This window comes from Gallus gallus, chromosome Z (assembly GCF_016699485.2).
Source record: "Gallus gallus isolate bGalGal1 chromosome Z, bGalGal1.mat.broiler.GRCg7b, whole genome shotgun sequence".
Lineage (NCBI taxonomy): Eukaryota > Metazoa > Chordata > Aves > Galliformes > Phasianidae > Gallus > Gallus gallus.
In genome coordinates this window covers 85,609,687-85,626,339 of record NC_052572.1, presented here as the reverse complement: position 1 = coordinate 85,626,339, position 16,653 = coordinate 85,609,687, and the positions used below count along the sequence as shown (strand labels likewise).

The window sequence follows — 16,653 nt, the reverse complement described above, 5'->3', positions numbered from 1 at the left end:
ACTAATGGACGGTGTTAATTGCAGTTGGGAGCATGACAGCTGCAATCCTTATCTGTTACTGTCTGGGTGTGCAGCAGTTGGATGGAAAACAGTGGCGGCATGTCGTGATAGAACGCTGTTCCAGTATAGTCTGTTTTGTCCAGCATAGTCTGTTTTGCTTTGTAACTACAGTTAGTTTTACAGCACAATGACTGTAGTTGTTTAGCAAATTAGAGATGTTTCACTTGCTAAAGAACTTACGGAGTAAAAAGGGAGAGCTGAGCGCTTTGTCACAGCAAGGACGTGCCACGTTAAGGCTGATATGGGAAACGCAGTGCACTGAGCAGGCTGTGCTGATGTCCTAGCAGACAGCACAGAGCTAGCTGTGCTGCTTCAGCCACTTCAGGCTGGGTTCAAGGCTGTCTTCCAGTATGAACAAACTGATTACAGCCGGGACTAACTACACCATGCTGACATTGAAGAGTAGAAATGGTTCAACGTGACGTAAAGGCCTTTGTCTGGAGGCCAGGAAAGCTCATCTCCAAACACTGCTGGCCGTCAGCGCTTCTGTGTGCAGTTAGGGTGGCTGGAACTAGATGATCTCTTCGGTCCCTTCTAACCCAAACAGCTCAGAATCTATGGAACAGCTTGGGCTGCAAGGTCCCACCCAACCCAAGCCATTCTGTGTAGTTATCATTTGTTATTATTGTAGCTGCAGCTAGGCTTGGCTTTCTGGGCTCTAGGAGGGACACGTTCCATCCCACGCCTGTGCTGAAGCTAAACCAACAGCAGAAGGAAACGTGCAGATATCATCACGCCAAGCGTGGTTCTTTCCCCCTCGGTCTGAATAAGTAAGAAGCAGCGAGTGTTACAGAACACAGCTCAGTGTAAGACAAATACATTAAAATAGATTTTAATTCACTGAGTTATTAAATGTTTAATTTATTACGCAAGCAAGGAAAACGTTCCACAAATAGTAAGTTACTGTACGGCTGTAAGTACAATATATTCAGAGCAGTTCTGATACTTTTATATTGTATGAAAAGGCTACACTTCATACTACGAAATCTCAGGTATTTCAAAATATTTACATGCACAATTTGTTCTAGTATTAAAAACTTTACACTTAAATGAAGATACCTAGTGCATAAGAAAATGCACCGTTGACCAAGATCAGGAAATTAGAAGTTTCTTTCTCTTGCAGGACAAAAATATTAGGGTTCTCAACCTTCTTTTACTCTTGACTTCTTAGAATCTTGTAAACTAGAATACTTAAAAGCTTTCAATAGGGCAAGTTACAGAGCAACAGGTCCATTCTTCATGGTATCGGGACCTACTGCACATCAGCGTTGCCCAAATTAACAACAACAACAAAACAAAACAAAACAAAACAAAAAAACACAGAAAAACCTGACATTTACATTCCAATTCTGGTGGTAGGCAAATTGTCCTTACCAAGTCTCAAAGAGTGCAAACAGATGTGTGTCAGTATCACTGTGCTTTATCCCCAGTAATTCTGATGGAGGTTACGTTTTTCCCTGAACTACCCCTGTTGGACTGATGATGCCCAGTGGCTGCAGATACACTGAAATACAGAGACAGGAAAAGTACACAGACATGGATGTCATTTCGTAGTCCCGTTAATGGTTTCTTTCTCCTTCCCCACAAATGCGTTAACAGAGCTACAATGATGCAAAGACTAACCTCCAGTGGAACAGGTGGGAAATGCATTCACTCCTACAACAGACAGTCACTGGACTACTACAAAACGAGAGCTACCTTCGGATGCTGGCTTGGTTCCATACACGCCGCTGTGAGCTGACAGTGCCATGCAGAGACCTCAGCGATGCAGCCTATCTGCTGCTGCTGACCGGCTGCACTGTGAGCGAAGGAATTACTTTACTATGGAAATCAATGGACACGAAACCACGCATTTAGAAAACGTATCTGCATGCTTTACAATCAAGGAGCTCCATCCTGATCGGAAAAAACTAAAATCTATCAAGTGCTGTAACGCTTGAGAGGCCAAAAGTAAACACGTTTGAAGCCACTGCTGTACTCTGCTCTTGGTGCAGACTTTGATACACCATACGAAACAATTCCTTACATCTGAGACAGGCAGGTTTATATAGATGGGGCCCTCACAGTTTTAAGGGTGCAAGGTTAAGGATTTGTCTTCTTCGACACGGTAACTTCTTTTGGCTAATGAGGCAGAATCCAAAGCTCAGCAACAAATTTCTTCACAAGGCAATGGTTCAGAAAGACAAAGCCTGAATACCACTCTTTCCACCAAGCCGAAACAGCAAAGCATCCGCCTTAAGTCACTGAACAGCGTTTCCACAAGTGCTTTCTGAAACTCATAGGTGAAATACGTGATGTTTGAGTGAAAACTGCTGTGTGCTGCTGAAAAGGGGCAGTCAAATGACTGCAATCTCCCAATTCTAGTTAAAACTTACCACAGAGTAATGGGAAGAGCTGGTTATGTCAGAGTTCTGCACACACCAACAGCATCCTTCTGGCCAACTGTGCTCCTCGCACACAGTTCCAAAAGCATTCGAGTTACAACTGTCTGAAACCAAGACCGATGCTCTGCTCTGGAAAATAAGGCATGTCCTCATCTATCATTCCATCCGTGCTCTTACGAATTCAAGGCAGAGGTCTCAGCAACAAGAGAATGGCTCAGAAGGTCTGAAAACATTCTCACAGGACCTCCAGGGATGGGACGTATGGATGTGTTTGAGCAGCCTGTGCCAGCTCACGGGGAGGTCTCCTCACCCTCGCCTGTCTGGGAGCCTGCGATGAACCTTAGGGTTAAAACGTGGCATTCGTACTTAGTATGCCAATGTTCACCCTTAAATCACGTTTCAGATTTTAGGATTACCCCAGTTAAACCCACACAGATCTTACTTTAGACAGGAATGGTTCTAATCCGCTCTCAAACTGACAACACTTGTGAAGAAATACTTATCTAGCTGTACTACAAACACTCCCTGGATGAACTCCTGCTGTTCACCTGAGGCGCAGAGCAGGAAGAGGACGTAATGGCCTTAACGTAAGCCAAAATTCTGCACTGCACATTTTCCAGCACAGGATGAAGGTTTATGTAACTGATGTGGAAAGCTTCCCACAAAAGAAATCCTACTGACGGAGGACTAGAAGTTGCCAATTAATCACACACACTGTAAGAAACATTCTCTAAGGTTCATGTGCAGTGGATGCAGCACAAGTTTACCTATTTAGCTCCCGTTACTCTGCTCCAGGCATTTCTGACTCAATTCTGAAGAAAAAAATGCAGCTATGTCTCAATCCATAGAATCATACAATCCTTACGTTTGGAAAAGACCAGTGAGATCCCCATGCCCGAGCCCAGCCCACCCCTGCCATGCCCACTGACTGTGTCCCATAGTGCCACAGCTCCTGCACACCCCCAGGAATGGTGACCCCATCACCTCCCTGGGCCAATGCCTGTTGCAACACTTCACCACTCTTCTGGAGAAGAAATTTTTCCTTACACCCACCCTGAACCTCCCCTGGTGCAACTTGGGGCTGTCACCTCACCATATTGCTGTTACCTGGGAGCCTCCTCCTTCTACCAATAATTCCAGGATACGTAATTAAGGAAAAGCAGTCTAAAAAGTTGTTAGTACAGCAAAACATTACAGAAAGCTGACTGATTTTCCTAGCCAACCACAAAAAACAACAACAAAAAAAAGGCAAATTAATACAAAATAATTTTTTCCTGTGTTTTTGTGCCAACTAAAATCTAGCACACACAAAACCTGCTCAATATCTAACAATCACTGTATGGCAGCTTCAGCAAGGGAGAGGTCCTCTGGAACAGAGAGGTGCTGCACCAGGGATGCCTGGATGAGTTGTGGCTGAGCTCCTACCTGTCATCCCATCTGTGTTTCTTTCACACAGCTCACTTCAAGTCATGCTGAAGAAAATTACCAGCAAGTACTACAGTACAAAACCAAACAGAACGATGACTTGATGGCACGGGGTCAGAAGCAGCTGAGGTCTGCCTAGAAGGCTGAAAACACAACGCATGGAGCCTGACTTGCAGACGCAGTATGAGAATGCATACAGTGCTGGACCAGGAACTCACGTCATTATTACATATTGAGACCACAGAAACTATGATCTCATCTGGATTTACGGGATTTCCAGAAGAACACACTTCAACTAAGCTGAAGTAGTTAGAACACAAACATTTGAAGGTCCTGTTGATGTACAATGCGCCTAGAACTTTGGCTGATACAAAGAAACGCGTCCGCTAAGGCACCCCGAGGCAATCTGACAGTGGGTTGGAGAAAACTTTGTTGTCAGTACCACATCATTGTGAGAATACAGGCAACGGATTTCTTTCAAGGGACCAGCTTCTTTGGGCAAGCAGTCAACAAGTTCGCTGCAGTGTGCATCAAACCCCAACAAGCGGATCCCGAAGCCGTGTGGGGATGAAATCATCCGGCCATCAGGACTGAAGCAAAGCTCTTTGATGTAACCCCGGCCAACATTGGCTTCTTCAATGCAATGAGTCAATCGCAGGGAGCAGCGAGGTGAGACAGGGCGCACGGGGGCACCTTCCTGGAATTCATAGACACAAGTCCACTGGAGGGAGAGAGAGAGAGAGAGAGAGAGAGAAAGAAACACTGAAAGACAGAAAAGCGTTGCAAACGCTCATTCACTTCATCTGCATGTTAAGCAACTGACAGAGCAATGACCAACACCGTTGCTTATCTGCTCCTCCAAAACCATTTACCGTGAGGCGCAGAGAACCGGCAGGTTGTTCGGCATCTTCTCAACATGGAATCAGAGAGAGTGGTTTGGGTTAGAAGGGACCCTTAAGAGCACCTCGTTCCAACCCCCTGCTATAGGCAGGCACAACTCCCTCTAGCCCAGGTTTCTCACAGCCCCGTCCAGCCCAGCCTTGAATGCCTCCAGGGAGGGGGCATCCACAGCCTCACTGGACAACCTGTGCCAGTTCTCCCCTTTGAACAATTTATGTAAAGCAGATGTCCAGCATCAAAACTTCTTTTGTCTTAGTGTCTAGATACAATCTTTTTCACCTGGGAAGAACAAAGCCTGCTCCCCTGGACGAGAGTTTGCTTTATTGTAGTAGAACATTCAAATGAAATCTATAAAAAAGCAGAATTCAGCCTTGTGCAAATTAGAATGGCCTTTTGACTTCATTATGGCCCTGACTTCAAGAGGAGGAGAGTCTTGAAACAAGACAAAAATAGCATCAGAAGAAATGCAATGATCAGGCCCATATCCAGCTTGTTACCTGTGAGACAATCGGGGATTTTAATGCTTAATCTGATTATCTAATCTGAAATCAAATGCAAAATCCACTCCATTTACCAACTATATTTACATCGTGTCTGAATGTGAATGCTCCACAGCAAGACAAAAGATATGTTCTCTGTTTTGTTCACTGTCCTCTCTTGAAGTAAAGACAAAGGGAACAATGCAAATTAATATTAACAGAAAATTAGTAAGGCAGACACTAGGACTCCAGCACACTTTAGCTGGGTCAGTCAATTGCATTTTCAGAAAATTCTACACTGCACAGTGGTTTGATAGTGAGCTTACAGAACCAGTACTGAAATTTCTAACAAGTCTCCTATGCTTCCATTTAGTCCTCCACACATCTGTAGGCTGCCAATATAAAGTGAGGCCTCCTTCCAAAACAAAAAGAAAAAAAAAATAACTGACGTAAACTATCAGACTGACTAAACTTTTAAAGCAAATTTTTAGCAGGTATTTAAAGAATCATTTGTAATTTTGAAAATATATATATATAAAATCTGCATCTTGGCAGGCCAGCTAGGAGATCTGCACAACGGTCAGAATAATAATACTGAAATAAACTTCAGAGAAAAAAGATGATTACAAGATGACTGCCCAGTGGAATCTCAAGTTCTGGAAGGCCACTAGGAGGTGTGCAATTTAATTCCTCCATGCAGACAAAAAAACGGCACCCAGTGCCATTCATCAGTGCTTTCTGAAGGTTTATGGAGAGCAGAGAGTGGATGTGAGCAGAGTGAGGCATTGGGTGGTGTGTTTCAGCAGTGGCAACAGTGGGTCACCTCTGCCCATGCAGATGCGTACAGTTGAGGCATGTAGGCTCTTGCTCATTGCGGGCAAAAACACATAGCTAATCATGGTGATTATGATGAAAAATAGTGTTTTGCAGCTGAGAATTTGCTCTATCAAATTGTGCTCTTCGTAGCTGCTGTGGTTTCCCTGAAAGTAAACAAGGGGCATTACTTTTGGAGCAACCAACGTTCATCAGCCAGCTACTTCAGGGACACAAAGTCTCTCATAAATGTTAAAAACATTTTGTAGTCTCCACGATGCAGCCTGATGCAACTCTACTCAAAAAAGCAAGGACGGGTAGCAGTCCTCCAGCTTATCCATGCCTCTTCTTCTCATCTTGAATGTGGGCACTTGGTAGACAAAAAACCTCTTGGATTGCTCAGGAGGCAGAGGGTGCCTCAGTGCCTCTCAGCATGGAGTCACCAGTAACTGAGAGCATTTGCACTATCTTAGTGGATCTTCTGCTCTGCTGCACAATCTGCCCACACCACAGCTTTTAGGAGGAAAGCTGAGATCACTTTTAGAAAATTACAGTAAAAATGACCGTTGCTAGTAAGGTTCAAACGTGCAGTGTGGCAGTTTTAAGCAAATGCAGAAATATGCTCTGAAAGTTTTACGTAGCCACCAGAAAGCATCTGTTAGCACAGCAGATCCTTCACCTCGTGACCCTGATGGATACGCAAAACATCAGGAGGCATTTAAATAATTTAAAGGAGCTTCTCTGCTTAGCTTAAACCATGCACACCACTGTACAACTGTGTAATCTGTCTTTTCCAAGTTTTGTCCTATATTTGGGCAGGTACATATTTTTAAGTCATATATTTGAGAGGCCAGGAATTGTCTGAAAACATTTAACCAAGCTATACACTATAAAAAGTATTCCATCAAAGCTAAGCAAAAGGAATGCTGAATAAAGGACAGAGAGTCTTGTACAGGAACTCTTCAAAGCAGAAACATATTTCACAACCCTGGCTTAAAAGTTATTAATCTCTGCCTACAACTGAACTACTTTATTCAAATGCAAATTTACCCCAAGGTCAGATTTTTCCATACAGTTGTACGGCTGATAGAGCTCACTCACAAATATCTGCTCAAAACCTTTTGTTTTACCTCCTGGTCATCTGTATTACTTGAGCACCGAAGAAGGGTAGCCCACCCTTTCGGATGTAGCTGTAGGGATGTAATGCAGTTGCCTCGGTCTCTCTCTCCAGGAACTTCTGGGGTTAAGACCTCCAAACTATTTCTAGGTGATCCACCTAGGAAGGGAAGTCAACTGTGAGTCTAAAGGAACTCTGTGCATTAAGTTTCACCTCTCACTTCAGTCTATTGCTGAAATGAGGTGAAGGGCAAGTCAGCCTCGTCTGACTGCTAGCAAAGACTGCAGCTTTATGAAATGCAGATGAAGGAGAGATTATGCTAACAACTGAAGTTAATACCAGCGTGCTCAGACCTGATTCCTACTAGCTCCTTTTACCTTCCAGGGTCTGTGTTAAATCATCCCATACTGTGAACTGAAGTTAGGGCTAATTTCCACACAAATACACCATTTAAAGAAAATCCCGAATGTCCCCTTTTCTAAGAACTATCAGTTCTCAAACTTGTACAGTGGCCTCTTCAAATCCTGCTAAGCCTGTTCAGCTGTGCATATCTTGCTTCCTTCCCCCTGCCCACCGTAAAGAGATTTTCACAGGTAGCTCCTGCCCTGGGGTCCAGATAAGCTTCCTTCTTTCATAACTGTTTGAACAACTCACAACCACAAGGAACTAAAGCTTAACATTACTGCTAATTTTACATTAGCAAGCAGTTCAGTAAAGATTTCTGAACACTTGTGTATTTGCCAAGTTGGTGCTGAGCTCTGTTCACAGTTCTGAATTTAGGTGGGACTTGCTTTGTAACAAAACTTCTAAAAACCATTCTGTCGACATTTGGGATTAATCTGCCTGTTGTTTTCCTGTGCTACTGACTTGTCATGGAGAAACAGCACGTGCATATTGCCGTCAGTAAGGGAAACAAAAAGCAGAACACAACTACGTTCTGCTCTGTTGGTTTTTCTCCTCTGAAGGTCACTCTCATGAGGGGTGCTGGGAAAAAAAAAAAACACAAAACAAAAAAGCCACCATAATAATAATAATAATTAAAAAAAAATATTAAAAAATCCCAAGGAAATGGCAGCACACTTGCATAACAAAAGCAATGCACTAATATACAATAAAATCTCACTGCTGCTTTCAGTATTCCTGATTAGATCTCCTGATTTTGGCATGCAATAATACTTTACTGGTTTAACAGAAGTTGTGGTGACACTTCTAAGGGCTACAAAGAAAAACACAGTAGCATTTTGCTACTATACTCTTCGGGCCACAGTGAATTAAAGTCCCTGATTTCTTACCTTCTCGCTGTGAGGACCGTGACATCTGCTTCTCAGACAGTGGACCCGAATCATTCTGGTGACACGGGGAACCAACAGCTCGAGGACTGGACAGACTTGAAGATGTTATATCTGCATACAGCATCAGCCACGTGAACACAAAAGCTAAGAACTGCCCATGTACTATACCTGTCCTTCACTTAACTCTCCCTAGCCATGCTAAGTAAAGGCAACTTGTTAACAGAACACCTTTCAAAGCTCCACTTACAGTCACAAAGCACCATTTTGTTGTGCCTCGCACAAATTCAATGCCAGCATATCATAACACAGGGGACAAGGAGGAAGCTGCACTCCTTGCTTCTGATACATCCCTACTATTAGGAGATGGGGTATGAACTTTTCTCCCAGCCTCTCACAGACACCCCACGCAGTGGAGTTTCTCACTACTTTGCTGTTACTGCCACACAACAGCAGGAAACATGAAATTTTAGAGCACAGGACTCTATCAGGTCTGCTGATTGCGAACAAGGGCACTACCATGCAAGCTTGAGGTGACAAAATTCCAGACCATGTCCTGTAGTGCTAAAGTCTTGACAGCAAAAATTGCCTTGCCTTGAGCATCACTTGTTTTGTAAATATACATACAGGATTAGCATTACTATTACATTCCCTTCCTCTTCTGTCTTAGTACATTGTCTGTATCTCAACTCGGAAGTACTACCTATGATTCTACCTCTCTTTTTGTACTATTCTCTACCCCAAAGCACTGGGAGGTGGGGGTGAGCAAACGACTGTGCAGTATTTAGCTACCTGTCAGGTGAAACCACAACAATTCTATCAAAGAAGCTGCTATTGACATTTCAGCAAGTATTCACCTGAGCTTGATGCAGTCCTCCTAGCTCTTAAAATGGGGTAGCTGCCAACCTCTAGAGTTTTGTTTAGATCAAGGTCATGCAAAATCAGAAGATATCCAGAGGATGTTGAGATCAGCATTTTGGAACAGTCTGGTGTCAACCTCATTCGCATAAGAAAACGGGTGTGAAAAAACTTCTTGTGGGGACACCCATCTTCAGTGCACCTGCACAGAGGAGGGAAAAGAAAATACAACCAAGAAATAGCTGCAATGGACTGTGACTCAAGTCCCTGATAATGTCTGCAGGAGCCCAGGACATGCTAAGCATCTTTGTCAATCCTAGAATTCTTTTTGTATGTTGTCTTTACCCTACTTAGATCAGACTTATTTCAATGGTGAAGAAAACATTTTCAGAAAGGAAAAACTACGTTCTGGAGTGTCAAAGAAAACTCTCTTTTCTTGTTTATTTTCTGGACTAAACATCAAGGCAGTGCAAAGCCTTGGCAAAGGTCAGAAATCTCACAGCACAAGTGCACCTACATACCTGTTTGTGTCCCAGATGATCACGTTTCCATCAAATCCTGATGTTACCAGCAGTCTTGTGTTGGTGTCGTACTCAATGTTCTTAACCCAGCTGGTGTGACCGTGTAAAGTGCACACTTTTGTGTTCAGCTTTCTCAGATCCCAAAGTGCTATTGTAGTGTCATCAGAACAAGTTGCAAAAAGTCGATTATCTAGAAACCTGAAAATGGGAGAGAAATACCGTGGATAATTTCAGTATGAGTCATCTAGGACTTAAGCTAACACACGAAAAACAATAGAGGCTGCAGAAAAGAATTAACAGGTAGCAGCAGCATATTTGCCAACAGCAATAACAACAACAACAAAAAAAAAACAGTTAAAGAACAGTATTGTGCTACTATATATCCAGACATCTCCAGTAACAAGCCAGTAAACTTGCAGAGCAGCAGCAGCCTCTTTTTTCCCCCCACCCCCTCCATTATAGATCATTTAAAGATTGCACAACCATCAACAGGACAAAGGCACACAAAGAAACCCTGTAGCAACTAGAGCAGTTACCTGTCTGGACAATACTTACCTGTACTGGAACTCAGAAAGTCTTCATAAAGTACAAATGTCCTAAGAGCAGTCAGCTCTGAGGTCTCTGGGAAGATGTTCAAAGTGACTGCTTTGGTGGCCCCTTGTGCCTTTCACCTCCCAACCACTATTTACCAGATCCCCCTGCTATTAAGAAGGAGCAACACTAGAAAACACACAAATTACACGTGCATTTCAGACTACACAAAATCCTATCAGTGTGTAAGAAACCAAACCATACTCCTGACTCTCTTTGTTTCTATCCACATAGCTACCCTCACTTTTCCCCTAGCACTCTTTAGAACTTCTCCCTTTTCCGCACCAATAACTTCAGTTTCTCGTACTGAAACCACATATTTAAAATAAATGTCACTTTTTGCTATTCCTACTGGAAATCTCTCACTGGCCCACTGGCTTTGCTGAAACAGTCTGTGCCCACCAGCTTTAGTCAAACCTCCAAACTCCCCCTCGCTTTGGAAGGCTTGTCTTCGCTTTCCATAGTACTTGGCATCTGATTGAGCCAGTCATGACTGAGATGTCTCATGCCATCCTGACTTCACAACAGCAGGCAGAACATAGCACTCATCACAAGGCTCGTGACAGAAGCTGGTTATCAGGAACCCGTTCTCAGAAGTGGCCTCTCTGAGCTGCACAGAGAACTGGGGATGTCATTCCAGTGTGCTGGTAAATGAATTTAAAAAAATGAACCTAAAACCCTGTTTTTTATTCATTTCTTGTCTGGATCAGATCATATCCAGACACCCTTTCCAACTTATCTGTGATATGACTGCAACTTTGCGCAGCCTCCTGAGACAAACCACTCTCCTGCCCCGAACACGCCGGAACAATGGCCCTAACATTTTACATGGGGTGTTTAAGAGTTATTTTCTGAGAGAATTAATTGAGTTGATTAACTGTCCTGTGTTTCGCTTCTTTTCCTAATCACAAGGTTTACACTACGTACAGTACTGCTGTGTTGGATACTAGGAGACCAAAATCTGAACACAGACATTATTTGCTTATTTCCAAAGAATCTTAACTAAGTTTCAGTCCTTCTTCGTACACCTTTTGCTTAAAAGCTCATCTGGCTTCAGGAAGCCTTAGTACACTGCTCACTGCCAATGCAGAGCCTGGGGAATGAGCCATGTAAGCCTCCTGCATCCCTTAACTTTCTCTACCACCTGGAACAGTCCCAATAATCTCCATAAACAACGAAGAGGCTTTCACTCCTACCTTCCTTTACCCGCACTACAGCTTGTGTATTTGAATCTAAAGGCAGAGAGATGACACTGTGTTTCTCAAATAAAAAAAAAAAAGCAGGCATACATATCAAAATACTGTTCAGAACGAGGACTTTAGATCACCTCTGGAAATAAGTGCAGACGTGGCACAAGCTACCCAAATTTACCCACTCCTTCACTGCAGATGCGCATTAGAAGATAAATTCTGACTTGCAATACAAATGCAATGTTCTGTTAAGACGCTGCAACAATCAGAGGTGTAGTGCTCAGTATTTCACAAGATATTTGCCAAGTACTGATGCATCAAAGAGCAATTCTGCTCTATTCTCTGATGCAGGAGTGAATGTGTACCCCACATACAGTGCTCCAAGCACACCACACATTCTGCATTTTGTGGGTCTGGAGTTCTTGCTCACCTAAGAGGTAACAGGCTTGTCACAGTGTCATGTAAGAAGAAGATGAGAAAACGGAGAAGAACTTGGGTCGCACTAGTGGGATTAATGCATTTACCAGATTGAGGTCTTATTACCATCAGGTGGTATTTCTTTATCCTGACCACCCTGACTCCAGACAAAACAGAATGTATGCGATCACTCCAAACTGAGATAGTACAAGGCTTCCTGGCCACCTTCAAGAGATTACCTGACATAAAAACCATCACGCAAAAGAACAGAAGAACAAGGATCAGCACTAATCATTACTAGGAAACAGTCACAAGCTTACTGAAGTCAAAGCAGGTCTACATTCAAAAACATCAAGCGAAGAAAAGGCTTCGTTTTGAAAGAGTATTCAGACAGAAGTCATTTGGCTGAGAAAATCACTAGGTAAAATTATTTGGCTCGCATTACTGAAATACAATTTTATCAGAGAAGCAGCCCTGCAGCCACCAAGGTGAGTGCAGGATGGCAGGAGGTGTTCCAGAAGTTCCCTGCAGCCCGTGGAGGATCGCACAGGAGCAGACCCTGAGCTGGAGCTGCAGCCCACAGAGCAGAGCCTGTGGTTCAGCAGAGATCTGGGAGAGCTGCTGCCCACAGTGGAACTGTGCCAGAGCAGTCCACCTCTGAGAGATGGAGCTACGGCATCAACCTGTACTGGAGCAGCACTTGGAGAGCTGTAGCTCCTGGGAAGCCCTTGCAGGATCGGTTTGGGAAGGACAGCAAAGGACCAGAAGCAGAGTGACCACGGAGAAGCAGCACAGATGAAGCTGACCACAGCCACGTTCCTCATTCCGCTGCCCTGCTTGAGAAGCAGACAGAAGACAATGGATACAGGGAGAAGGTGGTTTTAGTTTGCTTTTAGTACTTATTGCTCTAGTCTGTTATTAACTGGCAATAAATTTATCCTCTGTGCTGAGCCTGTTTTTGCCCATGACAGTAATTGGTGAGCAATCTCCCCTTCCTTATCTCAGCCCATAAGCTCTTTATCTTATTTCTCCCCTTATTCTACTGTTGAGGTGGAGTGAGAGCAGCTGTGTGGTGCTTGGCTACCTACCAGTGTCAAACCACAACGGCACTGTTCAGTGCCAAGTAAATATCAAGAAAAAAACAACAAACCAAAGAACACCAGTTTTTAAGAAGAGAGTGAAACAAACTACCTCTCTTCACTGTACAAACCTACCATTTCCTTTGGTCTTGAATGCTGCATGCAGCCCTGCCTCATTCACCACAGACACATTTCAGAAGAAATGGAGAAGATATGGGGAGTTGCAAACAGTTTGGAATGAAAAGGTAGACAGATTGTTTCAACTGATGAAGTCTTAACAGAAGGTGCATATGATTCAGGCATATAAAACCAACTGCCACAGAGAAAGTACATAGAGATTAATGGTCCACTGTCTGTTGTGTCTAAAGAACAAAAGCAGAAAACAGAGGGCCTCAATCTACCAAGTCTCCAAAACCTTCTTAAATATAACCAGAAGAACACCTCTGGAATTCTGACGTGGAAAGGCCGACAACTAAATTTAAATCATCTCAAAAACCGACCAAATCCAGGTGCAAAACGTGTCTACTTCATGTGATTGTATGTACGTCCCCAGCAGATGGAAGGGTGATGGAAGAGCATCAGTACATACCTCCCTGCTCTGACATATGTATGAAGGCATCTGGCACAGGGTGCTCCCTAGTATCGTTTATAGGGTTGGAATGGGCTGTCCAGAAAGTGGTGGAGACCCTGACCCTGGAGGTGTTTCAGAGATGTGCAGACCTGGCACTAAGAGACAGGTTAGTGAAGGAGCTCAGTGGTCAGGCTGACAGCTGGCCTTGATGATCCAGAAGGTTTTTTCCAGCCCGGACAATTCAACAATTATAAGGAAAGTTTAAATGAATATATGTAATGCTGACTAACCAAGTTTTACAGAACGAAGTGAGCTTCCTTGTAGCTACGTTTATGACAACAAATGCAGACATCCAGGAAAACACAGGATGCCAATATCCTACAAAGACAGAACAAAAAGCTGCATTTTCCTAACAGGGAAGCACGTTCTCACCATCTCTTTTGTTTGTGCCAGGTAGCTCTCACTTTGGTTTTTCTGACAGATACGCAACTGATGTAGAATTTCAGTCTCTATTAGAAAAAGATGGGTACTTTGTGAAAAACATCTGTGTACCTAAAGAGCACATGAAGGCATTAATACTTCACATTTCATTTAGCTCTTCGCAGGAGGGAAATGCTCAGAATGCTTTTTTGTTCACTTCGATAAGCAGAGTGAAGAGAGGCAGCAACGTCAAACAAACTGCAGCCCAACAGCTACAAAAAACCACTCTACCCAGAGCACTGCAAACTTACTACACTCTCATTAGAAAAGCATCTTCAGTAAGAGAAAAATTACATCTTTGCCTCCTTTTCACCAACCTGATATTATTTACACAATCTTCGTGAGCTTCAGAGAGAGTTTTGATGTGCTTTGAAGATATTGGGTCAAAAAGCAGCACTTCAGTCTGTTCACAAGCAACAGTCAGCACAGACCTGCAGGGAGGCAGAACGAAACGTTGACATTTGCATCTGATGAATGAATACAACGCCCGCACGCGCTCAACAAACTTCCAGTCTCCAGATTCACAGAAACACAACTCCAGCATTACTTAGCTTGGCTCCCCTTCGCATCGCAGCAGCACTGTAAGGGATTGCCATCAGGCACCAGGCAGTACTAATGAGCAAAGAAAACGGAGCTCTCTGAGAAAAAGTGTTTTCTAAATATAGCAGTGCTGTTAGTGGTCAAAGACAGCAGGAAGGCACTGGCACCAGTCTAGGTTTAGCATCAGGTCATCAAGAAGTTCACAGCGAGTTCAGAGGTCCCAAACAGGCACCAGAAACATCAGCCATTCACAGTTTGGTCAGGCTGTCTAGCCTGTCCTACAGCATCAATATTTATTTGCTTTATATATGCTGAAAAAGTCCAATACGCCATGGCTACAGTGACGGTTAAGCCTGCCCTGCTATATTAGTGAAGGGAACCTGCAGGAAAGCTAAGATGCTCCCCCAGCAGTGCAGCAACTCTGACTGTTATGCAAGAGTCATGGGGCAGATCTCACTGGTGCCACACAAGCAGCTCACACGTACAGCCCTGGTTCTCAACTCAGAGCACTGCTTTACAGCGTCAGCAAGAGAGTGGGCAGGGAACAGCAAGACAGCTCTGCTCACCACAGCCAGCTCCGCTGAGGAAGGCTACAGAGAAATCCCAAGTGACCAAAGGTCAGAGAAGGTCTGCGACTGCTCCGCAACTGCTAAGTTGAATCGAACCACCACAAAAGTAAACGAGGTCTGGGCTGTTCCACCTGACCTTAAGGTAACCGGGGTTCAGTGCTTGTGCCTAACACCGCCCGTGGCCCGCTGAGGAAAGTGCTAGCCAGCCACACAAAGGGCCAAGTCAGGGAGGACATCCCTGTGTCACTGCCGGGTTTATTTTCAGACAAGACCCGTGGCTTGGGCCACGGCTCAGCCTCACAAGCACCAGGTGCAGAGGGGACAGCGAGAAGGCAGAACTACTTCTCATGCCAGAAACTTGCAAAAATAACGTTATTGGGTAGCAGGTACGGGCAACAGATTTCAGGTGCGACTGCCCAGCGTGAGGACGCTGCTGAGATCTCTCCGAGACGGAGAGCCTCTCTGCCAAGGAAACCTACCGTGAAGCCATACGGCGAGGTGCAGCTACGCACGCTTCTCTGAACCGAGCTCGCTCCATTTTGGGCCGCAGCGCCTCTCCCATCGCCACTCTAAGCGGCACCGGCGCCGTCTGCGGCGTGAGAGAACCAGCAGGACGGCTCCGTACGAGTGCCACCTGCAGCACCCCCACGGCCCACGGAGGGACAGGAGCAAACGCGGCTCGCGCTTCAAACCCACCCGGCGAGCGGACCCGGCCCGCCGCGCTCTCTCACGCACACCGCCGCAGCCCGACGTACCGCCGCTTGGCGCAGCCCGCTCCCACCCCGCGCCCCGCCGCGGGAGGCGCCCAGCGCCGGCCGCTCCCACAGCTCCGCCACCGCGCGGCCCCGCGGAGGCCGAAAGGCCGCCCCCGCTCCCTCCTGCGGGTGCCGACCCGCAACCCCCGGGCCTGGGCGGCCGCACCGCGCCGGGGCGGCGATCGGGGGGGGAGAGGGGCGCGGCCCGTACCCGTCCGGCGAGTACTCGAGGTTGAAGACGGCGCCGTGCGTGCGGGTGCTGAGGTACACGGAGTCGGCGGGCTGGATGGAGCCGTACAGCCCGGTCATGGCGCGGAAGCTGTCCCGCGCCGGGTCCACGGCGGCGCTGCGGCCCAGGCAGCGCCCGCGCAGCCAGCCGAACAGGCCGCCATCCGGCGCCGGCCGCGGGGGGGGAACGGGCGGCAGCTTCATGCGGGGCGCTGGCGGCGGGCCGGGCCCCGGGGCCGCCGTGCCGGCGCAGGACCCCGCCTGGGCCGCCTCCGCGCTCATCTCGCGGCCGGGCCGGGCATCGCCGGGCCGCGCCTCCCTCCGCCCTCTGCCGGCCGCACCGCGCCTGCGCCGGCGCCCCCTCCGCGTGACCCCCCGCGCCGCGCC

The 16,653-nt window shown here is 45.9% G+C and overlaps 1 protein-coding gene across 2 annotated transcripts; it reads right to left on the bottom strand.

The window, feature by feature from the left end:
• Positions 1–876: 876 nt before the first annotated feature.
• On the bottom strand, positions 877–16,619 carry DCAF10 (DDB1 and CUL4 associated factor 10). 2 transcript variants are annotated; one of them, XM_424415.8, is made up of 7 exons: positions 16,250–16,619; positions 14,492–14,605; positions 9,847–10,044; positions 9,325–9,527; positions 8,471–8,581; positions 7,192–7,337; positions 877–4,590 (listed from the first exon to the last, which is right to left on the bottom strand). In XM_424415.8, exons 1-7 carry the CDS (start codon positions 16,546–16,548, stop codon positions 4,222–4,224), a joined length of 1,440 nt encoding a protein of 479 aa, XP_424415.3. In that variant the 5' UTR covers positions 16,549–16,619; the 3' UTR covers positions 877–4,221. The 2 variants fall into 2 exon arrangements, with proteins under 2 accessions (XP_424415.3, XP_004949766.2); XM_004949709.5 differs by lacking the exon at positions 16,250–16,619 and adding an exon at positions 15,763–16,096.
• Positions 16,620–16,653: the final 34 nt, after the last annotated feature.